The sequence below is a fragment of the Euleptes europaea genome, chromosome 17 (genome assembly GCF_029931775.1).
Source record: "Euleptes europaea isolate rEulEur1 chromosome 17, rEulEur1.hap1, whole genome shotgun sequence".
Classification (NCBI taxonomy): Eukaryota; Metazoa; Chordata; class Lepidosauria; order Squamata; family Sphaerodactylidae; genus Euleptes; species Euleptes europaea.
The window spans coordinates 14,082,360-14,105,640 of record NC_079328.1 but is presented as its reverse complement, the minus strand read 5'-3'; the positions used below and the strand labels follow the sequence as shown (position 1 = coordinate 14,105,640).

At 49.8% G+C, this 23,281-nt stretch overlaps 1 protein-coding gene across 1 annotated transcript in view; it reads left to right on the top strand.

Annotated features, from left to right (window-relative positions):
- The window catches only part of ARAP3 (ArfGAP with RhoGAP domain, ankyrin repeat and PH domain 3), a 57,562-nt gene that overhangs the window by 9,237 nt on the left and 25,044 nt on the right, over positions 1-23,281 (top strand). The window contains 16 exon segments of the mRNA XM_056862301.1: positions 1,160-1,170; positions 1,172-2,259; positions 3,888-3,949; positions 4,829-4,899; positions 8,855-8,922; positions 10,349-10,606; positions 11,853-11,922; positions 13,819-13,939; positions 14,702-14,892; positions 15,714-15,820; positions 16,174-16,373; positions 18,607-18,692; positions 19,474-19,656; positions 21,725-21,860; positions 22,750-22,875; positions 22,955-23,108. Of these exon segments, the coding sequence (XP_056718279.1) occupies positions 1,160-1,170; positions 1,172-2,259; positions 3,888-3,949; positions 4,829-4,899; positions 8,855-8,922; positions 10,349-10,606; positions 11,853-11,922; positions 13,819-13,939; positions 14,702-14,892; positions 15,714-15,820; positions 16,174-16,373; positions 18,607-18,692; positions 19,474-19,656; positions 21,725-21,860; positions 22,750-22,875; positions 22,955-23,108 (2,932 nt within the window).

Below are 23,281 nucleotides of genomic sequence, written 5' to 3'. Positions count from 1 at the left end.
CACAAGGTGCTCCTGGAATTTCTTCAGGGCAAAAAGCCCCTGTGCATAGTGTTTTGGGAATTTGACTGCAATACTGTGCAGTTAGAGAGCAGCAGATCCAGCGGAAACAGACCATACATAAAAGGCTTGTGTATCCTTGCAATTTGTTCATTTACTTACTTATTTCAATGGGAACCCAAAAGCAGCTTACATTGTTCTCCGTTTTATCCTCCCATCACCCCTTTGAGGTAGGTTAGGCTGAGAGTGTGTGGCCCAAGGTCACCCGCATCTCCCATGGCAGAGTGGAGATTCAAACCTGGATCCCTGGAATCCTAGTACCACTGACCACGATGCCATGCCGGCTGTCTTATAAATGACACACACTTATCCAGATGTCTGAGACAAATGGTTCCAGGTTCCTAGATCAAGACCAGCAGTTGACTTCAGTCAATGGGAAGCAGGGGGTGGTAGATCTTGGATTGACGTTGGGGGTGGGGGGACTGCTCCCGACAGAAAGCGGGGAGGGCTTCTGTCGCTGAGCGATCTTTTCAACCTGATCCTGGCCGCTGTGCGCCTTTCTGGCAGAGCCTCTCTGCGTGCGGGAGGTTCTCGCTGCGTGTGACTCACAGTTCGCTGACCTCTCTCATGCCCTCAGCCAGCACTTGGGCAGATTAAGACAGCCCACTCCAGCCCCAAACCCCTCCCCACTGAGGCCCCTCACAGAGTTCCTTCCTCTGGGAGGATTCTGCCCCAGCCGCATTCCAGCTCTTACACTCTTCAGTGTGTCTGTGACTTCCTTCGCTCTACCCACTCCCTTGCAAACAAAAAAGCAAGCAGAGCAGGCTTTGATTTCATCTGTCTTGCTGGTGGATCCAGAATCCATGTCCGAACTCGGCAAAGGACCTGCCTTGAGTCTGGCTGAAGATGATTCCCTGGATCTAGCTGAGCGCTTCGCGGCCTAAGAAAAATGCCAACCACTGGACCCGAAGCCAAGCAGCAGACGCCTTGAGCTGTTCCTTTGAGCTGAGGATGTATAAACTGAGAATCCGTCTATCTCGGGAAACTGGGAGTGATTATGGGGGTGCGCGAGGCAGAACTGGGAAGCCCGGCATAATCCATCGCTCCTAATTACATACATCAATATGCCAGGGCTTTGAACTGCTGTCTTTCTTTCCTGCAGATGGTCGGCTGAAAAAGGCACTTCTCTTCCTGCCAAGAGGACATGCGCCCCCAGTTCTGCGTGAACTCCGACATTGCAGACTGGCTTGCCTCCATTCACCTGGAGAGATACCTGGATGCCTTCAAGCAGCTGGGATATCGCTCTGTGAGGGATGTGATCTCTTTGGAGAAGGAGGATCTGCAGAAGCTGGGCGTCACGGCTACTGGTCACCGCAAAAGGATCCTGAACCTGGTGGAGCAAACCCAGCTGCTGGCGGGGGACAGAAACTGGCACATGGCAGGCGATGTGCGTTACAAGGCTAGCAAATGTGCAGATTCTCCGGATGGGCCTAAACCGAAGAACGGCACTGGTGGAAGCAAAGAAATCTCAGCAGAACTGGTTTCTGGCCTTGTGATCGAGCATGACGTGGTGGATCGCTCCCAGCCTCTGCCACCAGATAGTGACCTGGTGGCTTTGGTGGCCAAGCCGGTACCCAAGCCCCGGACTGTGTTTCCTCGCTCGTGCCAAGGAGTCAAGCTGGAGCATGACTCTGCGGCACCAGCACGCGCATCTCTGCCTGTCAGTAAAACCACTTCTGGCTCACAACCTGCTCCAGCAACCTGTGTTCTGGAGGGATTTGATCCCGGGGAACGCACTGCAGATGCTGAGGGGCCCCAGGCTGGGCTGGGAGACCAAATCCCAGAGCTCCCTCTGCCACCCCAGAGTGGGCCAAGGGGAGAGAACGTGGGACCTTCTCTGCAGGCTTCGGCTCCTCCGAATGAAAGGAGCCACCAGGTCGAGTGCCAGCCGGGCGCCTCCTTTTCTTCGCCCCTGACGTGTTTCCCCTACGCAAGCCAGCCTACAGGCAGCTGCCCAGCAGAACCCGTTCCAGCTGCTGCCACCGTGCTGAGAGAGCCATTGGTAGTTCAAGCCGCTGTCATCAGGGCAGCCTCCCCACAGGGAAGGACCGAGAGGGTGCCGGGGGGCCCTGGTGATGGAGCCGACCTCCTGCCTTCACCAGCTGCGAGCATGGGAGCGAAGGAGCCTCCGAGGAACTGCCTCAATGTGCCGTCGGCAGACACTGCCACGGAAAATAGGACTCTGGACGGTGAGCGGGCGAGGTGAGTGTGGGCGCTTGCTCTCCCTCGGGGAGCCGGTGGAAGGGGCTCCCCAGCCACCAGCATGCCACAGGAGGTTCTAGTTCTGCACCCTCCTCTCGAATGGCTGGCTGTGTCGTTCTCTGGCGGGCCTTGCTGCCGGCCGGCCTTGGAGACGCGTGGGTCCAGAGGCCCCGTGGGCTGCGACAAAGGCCTTTTCATGATGCGGAGAACATAGGCTGACTTTGCAGCCGGGGGTGCCTCGAACAAGCGGCCTGGCCTGTCTGTGTCGCCTCCTACGTTGGGAAGTGGCTCTTGCGCCGCCTGATAAGGAGGGCGCTGGCAGTGCAGATCTCCCTGCGGGTGTTTGCCATTGTTCTTTGCTCCCGTGATCAGATCGGGCCGATGCCAGGAACGTTCTAGGGATCCATACCAGGTGGGAGTGTTATAAATGAGGCACATAAGTTGCGAGGGCCGGGGAGTGGGAGAGACCTGGTTTTGAATTTTAGGACTTCTGCTGCAAGTTGACGCAGCGTGGAACTTGTGCATGATACTAGTAAGGGCAGCAACAGGTCACTTCTTGGGGATCTGGCGTATAACAGAGTAAACTTCCGTAAGGCCCCAGGTCTAATGCAGTAGTGGTGGGACTGGTAGAACACACATTTCAAATGAAGTCCCTTTTCTTTGCTAGTTGTAAGCAGACTGCTGAATAAAATTGTTTGGCTAGGGATGAAAATTCACCAAAGGAGTGAAATGAATAACTTTTTAAAAAAGATTATTACTTTTAGGTATATTATATATTTTTATAAGCTGCTTTCAGCAGCTTGTATGGGTAAAGCAGAATATAAATGAATAAGCCCTGGTGAAACTAAGGGATTGACTGTTGAGTGGAGGAGGCAAGAGCCTTGTACAGAGGGCCATAAGAACATAAGAAAGGCCATGCTGGATCAGACCGAGGCCCATCAAGTCCAGCAGTTTGTTCATACAGTGGCTAACCAGGTGCCTTTAGGAAGTCCACAAACAAGACGACTGCAGCAGCATTATCATGCCTGTGTTCCACAGCACCTAATATAATGGGCATGCTCCTCTGATACTAGAAAGAATAGATACGCATCATGACTAGTATTCATTTTGACTAGTAGCCATGGGTAGCCCTCTTCTCTATGAACATGTCCACTCCCCTCTTAAAGCCTTCCAAGTTGGCAGCCATCATCCTGGGGCAGGGAGTTCCACAATTTAAATATGCGTTGTGTGGTTTCCATGGTCTTGCATGGAGGTCTTGGATATGAGTCTAGGGTTGCCAACCTCCAGGGGGGTGGATGGAGATCTCCCAGAATTTCAACTGGTCTCCAGACAGCAGAGATCAATTTCCCTGGAGAAAACGGCTGCTTTGGAAGGTTCACTCTATGGCATTATACCCCGCTGAGGTCCCTCCACAAACCCCCACCCTCCCCAGAGCCCACCCCCAAATCTCCAAGCCTTTCCCAACCCAGAGCTGGCAATTCTAGATATGACATCTGGCTTCTTGACAGACAGTTGCTTGCAGAGGGGTGCCTCCAAGAGGGCAGGGCTTCAGAAGCAGAGGTGAAGTTTGCAAGAGATCTGTGACTGGACATCCTGTCTAGGCTTGGGTTTGCTTTCCATTCTTGCAGTTTCCTGGGACAGCCCTGCCTAGGCCTACACCACGTATCACAGGCGCTGGTCAACAGAACAGGTAAGAGTGAAGACTGCAGCTTCACCTGACTGCCACTGGGGAGGGGGAGCAAGAGAACCATTCTCTCCCAGGACATTGGGAAGACAAGAGTTGGGGCTGTGGGTAGGGTTGCCCTCCTCAGGCACTGCCCCAAAAACCTCCCACCGGTGGCAAAGAGGGGCCTGGCAACCCTAGCTGAGGGGTCTTGTTGCCCTCTTTCTGGGGCTGCCTGAGTTCATGCAGCGTGTTATGGTGAGAGACAGGTTGCTGGGAGAAGAGCAGAGTGGGTTTGAAAGTCCAGATTCTTCTAAATTGGGAGGCTCATGGGGTCTCTGCCTTTGAGGTCCCTCATAGGAATGTCCATTGCAGATCTTCTTAACGATAGTACAGTTAGATTCGCGCCCAGGTGCTACTGGAGTCAAGCCTAACTGTTCAACTGCAGACCTCAATGGCTACCCTCGGAAACTGTATAGTACAGCATTAGCCTCCATGAACACCAGAGGGTAGTGGGTAGGGAAGCCAGCCTCCAGGTGGGACCTGGGGATCCCCCAAAATTGCAGCCCATCTCCAGACTACAGACATCAGTTCCCCTGGAGAAAATGGCTGCTTTGGAAGGTGGACTCTACGGCACTGTACCCCACTGAGGTCCCTCCCCTCCCCAGGCTCCACCCCCAAACCTCCAGGAGTTTCCCAACCTGGATCTAGCAACTCTACCCACCCATCCCCCGCCGGTGGCCAAGGAGGACTTGGCAACCCTAGTAGGGGAGGAGTCAACCTAGGACATCGAAAGAATTAATGTTTCCCCCCAGAGGAAATGCTGAATCTTCCTGTGACCGGGGAGGCCTTCCGTGGGGTTTCTTCTCCATGGGGCTCTCATCCCTGCCTTCCCTTTACCCACAGACCCTGTTGAGGAACTCATCAGCCCCTATTGTGAAGGCATGTTTGGACATTCGTGGTCTTGCCAGGAGCAGGTAAGGAGAGACTGCAAATATAAGGGGTGCCAGAAAGGGGGGGGGTCATATGGCATAGAATCTATAGAGTTGGAAGGGGCCATACAGGCCATCTAGTCCAGCCCCCTACTTAATGCAGGATCAGCCTAGAGCAGTGGTTCTCAACCTTTTTCCTACTGTGGCCCCCTTCCGACCTTGTTTCCTTCCTGTGCCCCCCCCCCCCGTCCTACTGGTAGAAAGGGAGCTATTTAAATGTTTTGTTTGTAAATAGCCAAGGAACAAAGAAGCATAAACAGCCACACAAAATGCACACATGCAGTTCTTATTGGGAAACTGAAATTTACAAAAAAATACCCCACAAAAAGGGAATACAACACGCTAATAAACAACAAAGTTCACATACAAGGGACAACAAAGCCTCTACCACCATTGCACAAGATTACAGCGATCCAAAAATCCACAGTTGCAAACGATGCATGGAAGTGCAATGAAGAAAGTCATGTGTTAGGTTTTCATGTGTTTCTGTTTTCTTCACTTCTCACTTCCCTCTGTGGCCCCCTAGCCTTGTGCCACGGCCCCCCATTTGCTCAATTTTCACCTGTGGCCCCCTTGGAATATCCTGGGCCCCCCGGGCGGGGGCCATATGGCCCCAGGTTGAGAACCACTGGCCTAGAGCACCCCTGACATGTGCTTGTCCAGCCTCTGCTTAAGGACTGCCAGTGAGAGAGAGCTCACCCCCTCCCTTGGTAGCTGATTCCGCTGTCGGACAACTCTTGCTGTTAAAAGAAATTTTCCTAATATCCAGCCAGTACCTTTCCGTCCGCAATTTAAACCCATGATTGCAAGTCCTATCCTCTGCTGCCAACAGGAACAGCTCCTTGCCCTCCTCTAAGTGACAGTCCTTCCAATACTTCAAGAGAGCAATCCCGTCCCCACTCCACCTCCTCTTCTCCAGACGAAACATTCCCAACTCCATCAGCCTTTCCTCGCAGGGCAACAGTGACGTCCCACCTTGGTTGGTCTGACTGGGCGGCTCGGGGTCTCAATCGGGCCGGCCCCCAGTCAGGAGAGCTGCCAGGTGCCCTCCAGAGGATTGGGTCAGGAACAGCCTGAATGGGAGGAAGCAGACAAGCAGGCCGTGCTTTCCCAGGCGGGCCCGGGCTGGGGCCGCTGCTCATTCGTTCCTCCCGTGGACTCAGTGAGGTAGCCAAGCTTATTATTTGCTGTGGTGGTGATCCTGTTTTTCAGCCACACAGTAATTCTCGCAGCCACTCACGTCCTAGACAAGTAACTACTGAAATGCAGTGCGCTGTTCTGCTGGGAGGCACGTTCACAACTGGACTTGGGTCCCCGCCTGGCGAAGAGTTGTGGACAGCAGCCTCTGTCCTCTCCCTCAAATGGCACAACTTCTCTGGACAGTTAGTTCAAGTTTAAGCTTAAGAACCTACCAAGAGCAGTTGGATCGGATCCGTGGTCCATCTAGCCCAGCTTACTCTTGCGTATAGCGGCCGACAAACAGGCAGGAGAGTCCGACATACTCACACACACACACACACCGCCGCTGAATGCCAGCACTGGGTTTCAGAGGTTTGCTGCCTCTGGATTTGGAGGTTCCCTTCAGTCACCATCACTAGTAGCCATCGACTGACACCCCTCAGTGAATCTAATTCCCTCTTAAAGCCATCGATGCTTCTGGCCATCCTCTGGCGGTGTGTTCCACGGTTTAATTATCCGTTGAGTAAAGAAGTGTTTCCTTTTGTGTGTCTTAAGCCTAGCACGGGTGTAGTGGTTAAGGCGTCGGACTAGGACCTGGGAAACCCAGGTTCGGATCCCCACTGAACATAAGAACATAAGAAAGGCTCTGCTGGATCAGACTAAGGCCCATCAAGTCCAGCAGTCTGTTCACACAGGGGCCAACCAAGTGCCTCTAGGAAGCCCACAAACAAGACGACTGCAGCAGCACCATCCTGCCCGTGTTCCACCGCACCCAAAACAATAGGCATGCTCCTCTGTTACTAGAGAGAATAGGTATGCAGCATGACTAGTATCCATTCTAATAGCCATTAATACCCCTTTCCTCCATGAATAGGTCCACTCCTTTCTTAAAGCCCTCCAAGCTGGCAGCCATCACCACATCCTGGGGCAGGGAGTTCCACAATTTAACTATGTGTTGTGTAAAAAAAGACTTCCTTTTATCTGGTGCTATGGAAGTTTGCTGGGTGACCTTTGGCCAGTCACACAGTCTCAGCCCTGACCTTGGCTAGTATTTGGATGGGGGACCTCCAAGGAATACCAGGGTGATGCAGAGGGAGGCAATGGCAAACCACCTCTATAGGTCTCTTGCCTTGAAAACCCCACTAGGGGTCACCATAAGTTAGCTGTGACTTGACTGCAAAACACACACTCAAAGAAGTATTTCTTTTTGTCTGTCTTAAGCCTATTTCTCAGCAATGTCATCGGATGCCCCTGAGTTCTAGCATTATGGGAGCAGGAGAAAAAGCTCTTTCTATTCACTTTTTCCCATCCCATGCATAATTTCATAAACCTCTAGCATGTGTGCAGGCAGGTGGGTGGGCCCTTAGAAAAAATCCATCAAAATAACATCTGTGTAGTACTTTTATTAGGACCAACTACAACGTTGCAAAATATTATTTTGTTCATTATATGTTTCTGAGCTGTGTTTCCACACAAATAGTGTTCCAGCATGCTGGTGAGAGCCAGCATGTTGTAGTGGTTAAGAGCGGTGGTTTGGAGCAATGGACTCTAATCTGGAGAACCGGGTTTGATTCTGCACTCCTCCCCATGAGCGGCGGACGCTAATCTGGGGAACCGGGTTGGTTTTCCCACTCCTCCACATGAAGCCAGCTGGGTGACCTTGGGCTAGCCACAGCTCTCTTAGAGCTCTCTCAGCCTCACCTACCTCATAGGGTGACTGTTGTGGGAGGGGAAGGTGATCGTAAGCCGGTTTGATTCTATCTAAGTGGTAGAGAAAGTTGGCATATAAAAACCAACTCTTCTTCTTCCCCAAGGCAACGAATATCCAAACATTAAAACATTAAGACGGTGGCACCCCTGGCTGCCGCCTGCTTATCCAGCAGTAGATCGGGGTCTGGGAGCACCCCCAAGTTCTGAACTTGCTCTCCTGAGTATTGCATAGAATAGAAATTTTATTTATACCTCACCTTCCCCTGGTAAAACCGGGCTCAGGGCCACTAACCCCATAAATGTACTTACATACATAGTAATTCAAAATTAAAACGAAATTTAAAAACAACGCTAATTTGATACAATTATCCATGGAAGGCGCCATATCCACTGTTTCACTATAAGGAGGGATGTGGTGGCTGTGAGCAAACTGTCCAGAGTAATGTAATACCCCAAGGGGGAGGAGACGGGAGACAAAGGGGGGGAAGTACAAGGAGACACGGTTGGGAAGGACAGGGATGACATGGGAAATGAGGAAAAACCAGAAAAGGGAACAAAAGGGAGGGGAAAGAAGGGAAGGGAAAATGGGCAGGGAAAGGAAAGGGTGGCCAACTTAACAATGAATACTGCCGCTGCCCTCAAACGTAAGTCTGGTGGAGCCTCTCTGTCTTGCAGGCCCTATGGAACTGGGTCAAGTCCCACAGGGCACGAGTCTCATTACGATTCCAGGTTCCACAAAACTTTGCATCAGTACAAAAAGGCACATGGGGTTCTCCGTCAGGGCCTGATGGCAAGCCCCTCGTCTCCAGTTCGTGGAAGTCCTAAACTGGAGGGCGGGAGACGTTAATCGACGTCGGTGGTTCTGGGAGCGAAACAGGTGTCCAGAGGGATTGCAGGCTGTTGGCCGCAGAGTGCTGGGTTGAATGGGCTGGGTGGCTCTTGACTTTACGACTGAGCTCTGGAGCTTGCTTAGCAGCAGGCCAAGGCCGAGACACGCGGAGGGCGTCCTGTGAGAACCTCCGTCCAGGCTGTCCCGTCTCTTTCATGGCAGGAATATGAAGAGTTGCCGGAGTGTGTGCCAAGCCAGGGTGGAGGAGGAAGAGAAGGAGAAGGACACCTGTGAGTAACTTCTGTCCCAACTTTTTTCCTTTCCCCAATAATTAAAGGAACTGAAGGGAAGGGTCTGTGGAGATGGCGATTCTGTGCGTCTCTCTTGTGCAGGAGGGGCTGTGGCTCAGTGGTAGAGCATCTGCATGGAATGCAGAAGGTCCCAGGTTCAATCTCCAGCATCTCCGGTTAAAGGGACTAGGCAAGTAGGTCATGTGAAAAACCTCTGCCTGAGATCCTGGAGAGCTTCTGCCGGTCTGAGTAGACAATACTGACTTTGATGGACCAAGGGTCTGATTCAGTAGAAGGCAGCTTCATGTGTTCATGTGATACTGGTCAGAGCTGCATTGTATTGATTTCCCATATCTGAATATGCCAACTGATACTGGACAGCGTAGGGCAATAGTGGTGGCCGGAAAGTAGTTACAGGCAATAGCCTTCTAATTGGTGGTGAGATTTATCTGAAAGGTGATGATCAGGTCTAAAATTATCCCCAGTCAAATTTTACTTATAGAAAACCTTAAAGGATTCTCCAATAGTTGAGGGAGGGTCATTTGTATATTTGTGCTTTCTGTTCCTTCCTTCCTGTAGTAGATCTCCTCGACTCCTGCTCTGCCTTCTGCCGCTAAGATCGAAAGGCAGACATGAAAGCTGACATTTTCACCCACTGGTCTGTGCGTTCAACATGTCATTGTTAGCTCTGAGCTGCAAAGAAAGGAAGGCAGGTGCCCTTCCAAGTTACCATCCTGTCTTTTGGGTGTAGTGGCAGGACAGAGGAAGTTGGCAGGGGGGAGGGGGCTACCACACGGTCCAGAATACCCAATTTTGTGATCCTCGGGGCCAGATTGGTATGGTGGTTAGGAGCAGTGGACTCTAATCTGGAGAACCTGGTCGATTCCCCACTTCTCCACATGAAGCCAGCTGGGTGACCGTGGGCTAGTCACAGTTCTCTCAAGGTGTCTGTTGTGGGGAGAGGAAGGGAAGGAGATTGTAAGCCGGTTTGATTTCTCCTTAAAAGGTAGAGAAAATTGGCATATAAAAATCAACTCTTCTTCTTCTTGTTCTCAAAAGGGGTATCTTGACGGGACATGGGGTTAGTTTCTGATGGCCAGGCCTCTTTAACAGAATAACACATGGAGCTGCCTTAAAGGGAATCAGACCCTGGGTCCATCAAAGTCAGTATTGTCTACTCAGACCGGCAGCGGCTCTTCAGGGTCTCAGGCAGAGGTCTTTCATATCACTTACTTGCCTAGTCCCTTTAACTGGAGATGCCGTGGATTGAACCTGGGACCTTCTGCATGCCAAGCAGAGGCTCTATCACTGAGCCACAGCCCCTCCCTGTGAGCCCAAGAGGCTGGCCGGCCCCCAGTTTCAGTGGAAGAGAGACCAACGGGCTATTCTTGGTTCATGGAACAGGTCTGGCACCCCATTCTTTCAGGAACGGAAGCCGCGGCACAGAAGAAATGAATCCGGCTACTCAGAGCGGGGCCAGCCACACGGCCCATAGCGAAACCGAGGGCTATTCTACGGTGGAGGCACCCCAGTCCCGAAGCTCCCCACTCGGACTCTCCAACCATCTGCACATGGACGAAGCCTTAGACGACTTGACCATCTCCCCTTACGCCAGCTACACCTCCTTGTCAGAGCGCCCGGCCACTGTGCTCAGCGGCTGGCTGGACAAGCTCTCCCCACAGGGGTAGGTGATGGAGTTGGGGGGTAGTGACTTGGGGAGGGGAAAGGGCCCGAGTGAGACCCTGAGCAGAAACAGACTGTTGGTCTGTCTGTTGACATAATCTATTGGCCACTTTTCCTGGTAAATTGCCCCAGGCAGCAGTATGCACCACTTAAAATGTTCATGGAGGAGAGGGCTATCCATGGCTACTAGTCAAAATGAATATCAGTCGTGATGCATACCCTGTTCTCTCCAGTGTCAGAAGAGCATGCCCATTATATGAGGTGCTGTGGAACACAGGCAGGACAATGCTGCTGCAGCCGTCTTGCTTGTGGGCTTCCTAGAGGCACCTGGTTGGCCACTGTGTGAACAGACTGTGGGACTTGATGGACCTTGGTCTGATCCAGCATGGCTTTTCTTATGTTCTTAAAATGTTAATTTAAATGTTTTAAAAGAAGCTAAACATCATGCCAGCTAAAACCATTGCGAAGATGACGATGAAAAACAGAACAGCCGCTGAGGAGTGGTGATTTAGTGCTTCGGTTCTGGCTTGCTAGTAGGCAGCAGCCAACAAAGGGATCTTGCAGGCTTCATCAGAAAAATCTGGTCTCTGGAAAGTCTGGTGCCACTTCTGTAAAGACCCTTTAAGTCTCTGTCTGTCTCTCTGTCTCTGTCTCTCTCTTTCTTTTTCTCTCTCTTTCTCTCTTTCTCCTGCCCCCTGGTTCTGTGCTCCAAGTCGGCTTCTCAGGGTTGTTTAGGCTTAGAAAAAGCTGCCCCTGGAAATTCTGTATGCCCTCCAACTGCATGTTGTATCTGAAATGGGGATTTAGTATTAATTTTTAAATGTGTGATAAATAAACTAAATGTTCCTTAATAGCTTCACAGCCTTAGTGGAGAGGCACTATGCCGTTTCTGATGACATTCATACATTGATATATTTTCTGTTAGTCTTTAAGATGGATTTTTGTTTTATTTCATCAGGAAAGGGGCCTATTTGTGGGTGGTCCCTCCCAGTTCGGAAACTCTCCCTAGGGAGATGCTCACCAAGCCTGCCCTCTTTTCCTCCGCTTTAAATGGTGTCTTTTTTGGGATTGCTTTCACTTGTTTTGAGTTTGGCCGTGTTGTGGTGTTATTGATACTGGGGTTTTTTTCCTGACATTGTGTGTCACCTTGAAGACCAGATCGGTCTTTGCCAACCCTCTAGCAACGCAGAGGAAGGTCTCTGGTTAGGGCCGGTGGTCTCAGTGGTATCCTCTTTCATTCCCGATAGGAACTACGTTTTCCAGCGCCGATTTGTCCGATTCGATGGGAAAAACCTCATGTATTTCAACAACGAGAAGGTGAGAACAGAATGTCAGACAGTTAAACTATGCAGTGTTCTGGGTGTCCGGGGAAGGGGACAGAAGCCACCAAGCTGATTAAAGGCGTACACAGTCCTGGTCAGTTGGGGAAATGAGGAGATACACGGCTGTGCATAGCTGGGTAGAGAGACTTCCCGGCAGGATATGCATTGGGCTCTTAGGGACGTGAACCTTGGCCCCTTCTGTTTCTTTTCTTTTTTAATAATATTTTTTATTATTTTTAAAAAACAAATCTAACACCAATACACATACACTACACATCCATCTTACACTCCTCTTACAAAATTAATACTTACAACTTACAACAAGATCCTCCTCAAATACCAAATTGAGGCGGAGCTAATTATACTATATTATTTATGTTACTCTTTAAGTGTACACATACCAGTGATTCTTTGATTAATCACAAATTTAAGCATTTATTCTAAAATCTTCAAGCGATCTATATATTACTGAGATTATTTAATATAATTTTGCATTCATATACTAGTACTCAATTCTAAGCCTATCAATCAGTATTGCTTGACTATTTAAAAAGCCTTGTAATTCTTATTACCAAATCTGTAACTATATATATCAACGAATATATACATAATATATGACCTGGATGGCTCAGGCTAGCTGCCTGATCTCATCAGATCTCAGAAGCTAAGCAGGGTCAGCCCTGGTTAGTATTTGGATGGGAGACCACCAAGGAAGTCCAGGGTTGCTGTGCAGAAGAAGGCACTGGCAAACCACCTCTGTTAGTCTCTTGCCATGAAAACCCCCAAAAGGGGTCGCCATAAGTCGGCTGCGACTTGAAGGCACTTTACACACACAATATATATACTCAGCTTACTATCTTAGTATAATTAAAAATATATGAACCTCTTCTAATTTGTCGTAACATTATCTGATATTCTTATGCATCAATAACAGCTCCTCACATGTTTGTGTTGTGTGTTAAGTGCCGTCAAGTCGCTTCTGACTCATGGCGACCCTATGAATCAGTGTCCTTCAAAAAGTCCTGTCTTTGACAGCCTTGCTCAGATCTTGCAAATTGAAGGCTGTGGCTTCCTTTATTGAGTCAATCCATCTCTTGTTGGGTCTTCCTCTTTTCCTGCTGCCCTCAACTTTTCCTAGCATGACTGTCTTTCCCAGTGACTCTTGTCTTCTCATAATGTGACCAAAATATGATAGCTTCAGTTTAGTCATTTTAGCTTCTAGGGTCAGTTCAGGCTTGATCACATGTTTACATTCTACATATTAACTATTTTGTTAAAAGATAGGTAAAGGTCCCCTGTGCAAGCACCGGATCATTCCTGACTCATGGGGTGACGTAGCATCCCGACGTTTCCTAGGCAGACTTTGTTTATGGGGTGGTTTGCCAGTGGCTTCCTCAGTCATCTTCCCTTTACCCCCAGCAAGCTGGGTACTCATTTGACCGACCTCGGAAGGATGGAAGACTGAGTCGACCTTGAGTCGGCTACCTGAAACTGAGTCCTGTTGGGACCAGGTCATGAGCAGAGCTTGGACTGCAGTACTGCAGCTTACCACTCTGTGCCATGGGGCTCCTATTTTGTTACATACTCAAAATACAATCTCCAATTCTTCTGAAATTTCTCAGTCGGTTTTCTATTCACCATGCCCTTCAGCTTGGCCATCACTTCGTATTCTGCTAGTTTTTCTAGCCAATTGCCCATTGTTGGTATTGCTTCCGACTGTTTCTTTTCCAGGCCCTCGCCTGCCAGGGAGGAGGGGAGTCAAACTAGAGTATCTGCTCAATGGGAACAGAGGCTCAGCGGAGGTGCCTTAAAAGTCCGGCTCCTTGCATGCCAGAGTGCTGCCGGCCACGAGGAGGCGGCACTTGTAACCTGCTTGCTTGGGCTGTTGCAGGAGCCCTACCCAAAAGGCCTGGTTCCTCTCTCCATCATCGAGATGGCCCGCTGCACCAAGGACAACAAGCTCCAGGTCGTCACGAGTCACAGGATCTTTGTCTTCCGCGCTGAAAGTGAAGGTGAGAAAGCGGGCCACGGGTCTCTGTCTCGCAGTGCCCGGCTGTGGACTCCTGATGGGAACTAGAGCAACCGACCTATGAGGAGCAGTTAAAACGCTTAGGGCTGTTTAGTTTGGAAAGAAGGTGGTTAAGAGGAGATGTGATAGAGGTCTATAAAATTATGCATGGTATGGAGAGAGTGGGCAGGGAGAAGCTTTTCTCCCTCTCTCATAATACCAGAATGTGGGGTCATCTGATGAAGCTGGAGGGTGAGCGATTCAAAACAGATAAAAGGAAGTGTTTCTTCATACAACCTATAGTTCAATTGTGGAACTCCCTGCCCCAGGATGTAGTGATGGCTGCCAACTTGGAAGGCTTTAAGAAGGTAGTGGACATGTTCATGGAGGAGAGGGCTATTCATGGCTACAAGTAAAAATGAATACTAGTCACGATGCATACCGATTCTCTCCAGTATCAGAGGAGCAGGCCTATTATATTAGGTGCTGTGGAACACAGGCAGGATGGTGCTGCTGAAGCCGTCTTGGTGGTCGGCTTCCTTAGAGGCACCTGGTTGGCCACTGTGTGAACAGACTGCTGGACCTGATGGGCCTTGGTCTGATCCATCAGGGCTTTTCTTATGAACTCCCCTTGCCCTGCTTTTTATTTGGGGCCAGGGATGGGGCAGAAGGGGAGAGCTGTTCCCCAGGGCCGGCACAGGGTGCTTCTGCCCATAACCTTCCAAAGCTCCTGCAGTCCTCTGGCTCTGTGCTCTTGCACCCTCAGCGCAGCGGAACATCTGGTGCAGCACCCTGCAGCAGAAGGTGACGGAGCAGCGCCTGCTTTCTCCCCGGCCTCCCCTCAGCAGCGGCGGAAAGCCACTCCAGAAATCTGGCTACCTGGAGCTCAAGGGCTACAAGTCCAAGGTTTTTGTCGCTCTGATCCTGTCCGAGCTGTGGCTGTACAAAAGTGAGCAGGTGAGGGCCAGAGCTTTTTGGTGCTAGGAACCCTGCCTCCGGGATTTTCTTGCCTGTCTGCATCATGTATTGATACAGACAGACAGCGTGGTGTGGTGGTTAAGAGCGGTGGTTTGGAGCGGTGGACTCTGATCTGGAGGACCGGGTTTGATTCCCCGCTACTCCACATGAGTGGCGGAGGCTAATCTGGTGAACCAGGTTGGTTTCTCCACTCCTCCACATGAAGCCAGCTGGGTGAACTGGGGCTAGTCACAACTCTCTTAGAGCTCTCTCAGCCCCACCTACGTCACAGGGTGTCTGTTGTGGGGAGGGGGAGGGAAGGGGATTGTAAGATGGTTTGATTCTTCCTTAAGTGGTAGAGAAAGTTGGCATATAACAACCAACTCTTCTTCTTCTTCCCACCCAAGGCAGAGAAGGGAAGGTGATTGTAAGCCGAAATATGCTGCTCTGGTACTGTACCTCTCTTGGGGGTTGAAAGGAGGATCGATGGACTGCTGTGGAGTTTGTGCTTCTCAGCATGGTGTAGTGGTTAAGAGCGGGGGACTCTAATCTGGAGAACTAGATTAGATTCCCCACTCCTCCAGATGAAGCCTGCTGGGTGACCTTGGGCCAGTCACAGATCTCTCATAACTCTCTCAGCCCCACCTACCTTACAAGGTGTCTTTTGTGGGGAAGGAAAGGGAAAACGATTGAAAGCTGCTTTGAGGTTCCTTAAAGACAGAGAAAAGCAGGGTATAAAAACCAACTCTTCTTCTTCTTCGAGGACATCGTGGTTACGGTACGCTGAGTTTTGTTGATTCCTGTCAAAAATTTGTCCACAGTTCTTCAAAATCGGCATCGCCATCTGCCTGATAGAGATGCAGGGCTCCACGATTCGAGAGGCGAAAGGGCGCAGCTTTGAGCTCATCACCCCCCTCAAGATCTTCAGGTAACCCCCGCCGGGCCAGGTGGGGATCTCAACGCCGCAGGACGTTTGAAAGCTTGCTGGAGCCCCATTTGTTCCGGCCTGGCGGAGGATTTGTCCTCGCCACACACAAGAGGGTTGAGAGGGATTGTGGGTTGGTTGGAAAGCTGAGGGTGGGTCCTCAGACTTCCGGCCCCTCATCCCAGGGGTCTGAAATCTCTGTGAAATGGCCAGTCAAACTTTGTCCCTACTGGCAGCCCGGGAGCGTTTGGAGTTCTAGGAGTTGCACATTTGGACATCGGGTGTTCAACAGTTTTGGAAGGGGGATGTGGGGTGGCCGGGGGCCTTGACCCTAGATGTTGGATGTGCTCCCTCAGCTTTGGAGCAGAGTCTGAGCGAGAGAAGCGGGAGTGGATGGAGGCCTTGCAGAACTCGATCGCCGAGATGCTGTACGACTACGAGGTGGCTGAGAAGATCTGGTCGAACAAAGCCAACCGCTTCTGCGCCGATTGCAGCGCCCTGAACCCTGACTGGGCCTCTGTCAACCTGTGTGTGGTAATCTGCAAGCAGTGTGCAGGCGAGTGCACTTGGGGACTTGGGTATGCAATACATAGAATCATAGAGTTGGAAGGGACCGCCAGGGTCATCTAGTCCAACCCCCTGCACAAGGCAGGAACTTCGCAACTATCTCTTTCCCACACCCCCAGTGACCCCTACTACATGCCCTGAAGATGGCCAAAAGCCCTTCAGGATCCCTGGCCAATCTAGCCTGGAAGAAAGTTGCTTCCTGACCCCCCAAGTGGTGATCAGCATTACCCTGGGCATGTAAGAAAGGGCCACGAGAGCCAAACACTGGCACATGAACACATGAAGCTGCCTTATACTGAATCAGACCCTTGGTCCATCAAAGTCAGTATTGTCTACTCAGACCGGCAGCGGCTTTCCAAGGTCTCAGGCAGAGGTCTTTCATATCACCTACTTGCCTAGTCCATTTAACAGGAGAAGCCGGGGATTGAACCTGGGGCCTTTTGCATGCCAAGCAGAAGCTCTACCACTGAGCCCACAGTCCCACCCCAACCCTTCCTGCACAACCCTTCCTGCAATAATAAAGCAGTGGAGCTGAGGAGAGAGTCTCAGGAAGCCTTCCTGTGTTGCAGGAAATTGTAGGTTGTCCCAAACCTCCTCTCCCTGGCATTTCACTCCCTCCCTCCCACCTGCCACCGCTTGGTCGGTGCCTGAACTAAGTCACTGTAGAGATGGGCTTCATAGGGAATGCTTTATCCAGTTTGAACTACTTCTGACCAAACTGGAGCAGAACCAAGTAGCGGCCACCACCAGAAGAATAGTTCCAGTTATTGGGATATTCCCAGTAGAATACTAGAAGAGGTGGTCTTCTATGTTAACTCTGTGTTTGGGATTATTAGGAAAGGGATTGAAAATAAAATGGGGACTATTATAATGCCCCTGTATAGATCTAAGATGCGGCCTCATTTGGAATACTATGTACAGTTCTGGTCACCGTATCACCAAAAGGACATCGCAAAACTGGGAAAAGTACAGAAGAGGGCAACCAAGATGATTGGGGGATTGGAGCACCCTCCCTATGAGGAAAGGCTGAAGAGTCTGGGACTTTTCAGTTTAGGAAAGAGACGACTAAGGGGGGGAACAAAGGACCCCCGTGGTGCAGAGTGGTGTTTTTTTTATATAAAATTTTTATTATTTTTCTTGATTAATACAAAAGGGAAAAAGTAAAACTGAAAAAATAATTCACAGTGGGTAGCCGTGTTAGTCTGTTTGCAGTAGTCAAAAAGGGCAAGAGTCCAGTAGCACCTTAAAGACTAACAAAAATATTTTCTGGTAGGGTATGAACTTTCGAAAGCTCATACCCTACCAGAAAATATTTTTGTTAGTCTTTAAGGTGCTACTGGACTCTTGCCCTTTTTGACTACTGAAAAAATAATAACAGTCATGAAATATAATGACTTTCCCTCACTTCTCTTCCATCCAGTAGCTAATTGTATAAACTTTTGATTACATATTTTAATCCCTAAATTATATTGAATAATATAAGATTATCTTATCTTGGCTATAAGTAACATTACTAAAATCTCCATACAACCAGTCTACCATATCAATAATAGGGATCTGTGGTGCAGAGTGTTAAGCTGCAGTGCTACAGTCAAAGCTCTGCTCATGACCTGAGTTATAAAGCCAAACTTTATAACACAGAAAACGCTTAACCCTTTTATTATGTGTTATCATTAAATGCAGTATAACATATTAATGGTTGCCAAAGTTATTTACATTTGAATTCAAAAATCCTTGAAAATATTGTTTGTGTTTACAAGAGGTTTTTTTTTTTTTCAGGGTTCCCCCAAAAGACCTCCTTCATAACAAAGTGCTGCCAGGGCACTCCCAGATATCCTGGAAGTAGGGAGGGGTTGTGGCTCAGTGGTAGAGCATCTGCTGGGCATGCAAAAGGTCCCAGGTTCAATCCCTGGCCTCTCCAGTTAAAGGGACTAGGCAAGTAGGTGATGTGAAAGACCCCTGCCTGAGACCCTGGAGAGCCGCTGCCGGTCTGAGTAGACGGTACTGACTTTGATGGACCAAGGGTCTGATTCGGTATACAGCAGCTTCATGTGTTCATGTGTTCAGGTCCACAGGGCTTGGCTTCAAGGGATTCCATTGCAGATGTAGGCTTGCTTTGGGTCTGGCTGAGGCTGGCCCTCCATGTGCAGTTGGAGTGCATGCAAGCCAGAAGGATGTGCATGCATATGAGTTTTATCCTCTCGGTCTCGCTGCTTCCCCAGGTCAACACCGGAGCCTGGGCTCCAGCATCTCTAAGGTGCAGAGCCTGAAGCTGGACACCGGTGTCTGGAGCAATGAGATGGTTCAGGTATGCAAGCTTTGCTGGAGGCTGGGGAAGGGGCCCAACTGGAGGCTGCAGAAGGCACGGGGGGGGGGGGCAACCTTCTTGAGCCTGTGGGCACATTCGAAATTCTGACACAGCCACAAAATGATTGCCGCAGCTTAATTTCATTCACACCGTGCAGATCCTTGTGCGGTGGTGGCAGCTGCCAAAGCAACATTTAAAAAATAACCTGCACAGCCAATCAAATCGCCAATATCAATCAAAAGCCTTGCTGGGCAAAAATCCTACCTGGCCCTTCCCACTCCATTTTCTCTACTGTTTACCATCCAAGGGGTGTGGGGAGCCTGGCTGGTTTTTTCCCAAGTTGGCCGAGCCCCTGTGTGCCAGATTTTAAGCACCCATCTGTTCTGATTTTAAATTGTTTTATTTGAGACTTGTTGCTTTAGTTAATATTGTAATCGATTGAATGCAGTATTATATTTATTATATATTGTTGTTACCCGCCCTGAGCCCGGCCTCAGCCGGGATAGAGGGCGGGATATAAATCTAAGAAATAAATAAATAAAAACGCTTGGTGGGCACCAGAAAAGGTGTCAGCGGGCGCCGTGGTACCCACGGGCATCACGTTGGGGACCCCGGGCATAATGGGAAAAGCTCGGGAGGCAAATTTTACCTCGCAAGTCTTGGGGTGCAGAGCTCTCTGGTGTTGAGATGCTCTCCTTCAATCCGCTTTGGGGACGGGGATTGTGTTCTTGCTCCGAGGGACACAACGGTTCAGGCGTAAGCCCAACCCTCTCTCCCGCAGCTATTCATTGTGCTGGGGAACGAGCAGGTGAACAGGTTTTGGGCTGCCCGCCTCCTGCCCTCGGAGGCCTTGTACCCAGACGCCAGCACCGAGCAGAGGCGAGACTTCATCATCCACAAGTACCGCTACGGCCACTACCGCTCACCGCATCCCCAGTACAGCAGCCAGGAACACCTTCTGCAGGTACTGCCATGCTTTGCATACCTGATACCAGCAGCAATCTTTCTTTGTTGCCCCCTGTTCTTAGATCAAGGTCTTGAACAATAAAAGCATAAAACTTAAATAAGATCAATCTCTAAAAACACCTCCCTTCGACTTTTCTCTGCAGCCTCCAAAAAACCAGCAACAAAATAAGTACGCCAAGGGTCAGAGTCCTCTAAGAGGAACTGAACCTTTTGCTCCAAAGTTGCTCGAGAAAACACGGACCATTTGTGAAAACATGGAATGATCTATTTTAGCCTAAGTTGGTACACGTAAGGACAATGCGAAAGGATATGTACCAAGGAGTCCACTGACTGAAGAGGGCAGGGACACAGCAAGTCTGAAAAAGGGATCCTTCGCAGATGGCCCAGCAAAACCATTGAAAAAGGGCCATTAAATCTTGAATGCATAAAGATTCTACATAACTTTGGACTAACCAGAGAACCCAGATAGGAAGGAAGATCACCCTTAGATAACAGGCCCAGGGCACGCGGCGCCAGCAGGAGTCTGCCCTGGGGCGTGGAGGAAACTGAACATCGGTTATGATTCCTACATGAGAATCCCAGCGCACTGCCCCACATGGTCCTTGGATGTGCATAGGCGGGAGGAGAGAATCCATTCTCCCTCCTCCAAGACATTGTGATAACATTTCAGAGCTGCTTGGAGGGTGGCTGTCCATTAAACCCTGGCTTCCCTTGGCCTGAACCTGGGTTTCCAATCATGGTGTAGTGGTTAAGAGTCGTGATTTAGAGCGGTGGACTCTGATCTGGAGAACCGGGTTTGATTCTCCACTCCTCCACATGAAGCCAGCTGGATGACCGTGGGGTAGTCACATTCTCTCAGCCTCACCGACCTCTCAGGGTGTCTGTTGTGGGGTGTGGGGAAGGCGATTGTAAGCCGGTTTGATTTGACCAACCGAACCCAAAGGGTGCTCATTAATGGCACAACTTCATCCTGGAGAGGAGTGACCAGTGGATTACCACAGGGGTCTGTCTTGGGACCGGTGCTATTTAACATTTTTATAAATGACTTGGAGGATGGAATAGAGGACATGATAATTAAATTTGCAGATGACACCAAGTTGGGAGGGGTAGTTAATACCCCAGAGGAAAGGGTCAGAGTTCAGAATGACCTTGATAGACTGGAGAGCTGGGCCATAAACAATAAAATGGATTTTAATAGGGAGAAGTGTAAGGTACTTCCCCTAGGCAGAAACAACTTAAGGCACAGGTACAGGATGGGGGATAGCTGGCTTGACAACAGTACATGTGAAAGAGATCTGGGAGTCTTAGTAGACCACAAACTGAATATGAGTCAACAGTGTGATATGGTGGCTAAGAAGGCCAATGCAATTCTGGGCTGCATCAATAGGAGTATTGTGTCTAGATCAAGGGAAGTAATACTACCACTGTATTCTGCATTGGTCAGACCTCACTGTGTGCAGATTTGGGCTCCACAATTTAAGAAGGATGTTGACAAATTGGAGCGGGTCCAGAGGAGAGCGACCAGACTGGTCAAAGGTCTGGAATCTATGCCCTATGCGGAGAGACTTAAGGAGTTGGGTTTGTTTAGTCTGGAGAAGAGAAGGTTAAGGGGTGACATGATAGCCATGTTTAAACATTTGAAGGGATGCCATGTTAATGAGGAGCTAGCTTGTTCTCTGTTGCTTCAGAGACTAGAACACGGAGTAATGGATTTAAACTAAGAGAAAAGCGATTCCACCTAAACATTAGGAAGAACTTTCTGACAGTGAGGGCGGTTCAACGGTGGAATGCCTTGCCTCGGGGGCGGGGTGGAGTCCCCGTCTTTGGAGGTCTTTAAGCAGAAGTTGGATGGCCATCTGTCGGGAGCGCTTTGATTTTGGGATCCTGCATGGCAGGGGGTTGGACTGGATGGCCCTTGTGGTCTCTTCCAACCTTGCGTGATTTTGTGATTTTTGTGATTTTGTGATTCTCCCTTAAGTGGTAAAGAAAGTCGTCATATAAAAACCAACTCTTCTTCATCTTCTCTTTTTGCTGAGTTGCTGTATGGATTGGTTCCCCTTTTTCAGGCTCTGTGTGCAGCTGTTTCTGGACCCGGGCTCTTGAAGACGATGCTGCAGTTCTTTGCGGCTTCCCCAGAAAGCGAAGCAGGAAGTTATGAGGCTGTTCTGGAGACTGGGAGAGACCAGCGACAGAGCGGTCCAGGTAAGTGCGGTCTCTGCCTTCTCTCTGCATCTTCACATGTAGGGCAAGAGGGGAGGATGACTTCCCTTCTTAGACCCTCAACTATGTTTAAGCCCAACTGCTATGCATGCTGCTATGGGTCGTCTTCCTGACATCCATCATACCCTGCGGAAAAGCCTGCAAATGCCAGGGATGTTGCCCTTTTTATAAAAAGGGTGTGCCACAATCATTTATGAAGAACATTTCTGTCCTTTCCTGCTACTACAAGTCATCCCTTGGCAACTTTAAGCAAATGTTAAGAAAGTAAATACTGGTGGTTCTGAGCAAAGACAACTTTATATTGGGGAACCAGCGTGGTGTAGTGGTTAAGAACGGTGGTTTGGAGCAGTGGACTCTGATCTGGAGAACCAGGTTTGATTCCCCACTCCTCCACATGAGCAGCAGAGGCTAATCTGGTGAATTGGGTTGGTTTCCCCCCTCCTACACATGAAGCCAACTGGGTGACCTTGGGCTAATCACACTCTCTCAGCCCCACCTACCTCACAGGGTGTCTGTTGAGGGTAGGGGAAGGGAAGGTGACTGTAAGCCAGTTTGATTCTTCCTTAGGTGGGAGAGAAAGTCGTCATATAAAAACCAACTACTACTACTACTACTCCTTCTCCTCCTCCTCCTCCTCCTCCTCCTCCTCCTCTTCTTCTTCTTTTTCTTCCTCCTCTTCCTCCTCCTCCCCCCAAATCACAAGTGTTGACAATAATGATTTGGAGAATGGGATTCTCCCCTACTTTGCAGAGTACGTTTGCATTTATCTGCTGGTCTGCCTAATCTCCAGAATCCTTTGAAATGTACGTTTCATGATGCTGCTTAGGTATACCTCAAACGAAATATAGGAGTGATTCTGTACCCCTGATAGGTGGTGTGGAAGAACTGAACCTGGAAGGGGTCTACAATGAGGTCACCCAGCCAGTGGCCCAGTGCGGCTACCTGTACAAGGCCCCAGCCATGACCAAACTTGCAGCTGCCAAGAAAAGCAGAGAGGGTAAGTAGAAAGGTGGGGTAGGGCTCCTCTCCTGTGGAAAGAGAGGTGTTGGTTGTGACGAGTGCTCTCTCCCATGCAGAATTTCAGAGAGTCTGGTGCTCCCTGGAGAAGTGTCTTCTGGTTTATGAGAGTGACAGGAGCTTGGAGCCTTTGGGGAAGGTAGAAATGGAGGAAGTGATGTCACTGGGTGTCAACCGAATATATGCCCCAGCCAGTCCTGGCTCCTCAGACAGGTATTTGGGGGCCTCTCTCTCTCTCTCTCTCTCTTTCTTTCTCTCTCTCTTTCTCTCTCTCTCTCTTTCCTTCAGGTAGCTCATGTTCTCCTCCATTTTATCCATTTTTCAAGGTAGTCTTCAAATTAATTTATCTTGGAGCCAGGTCATGTTTATGTAGCTGAGGACGGATA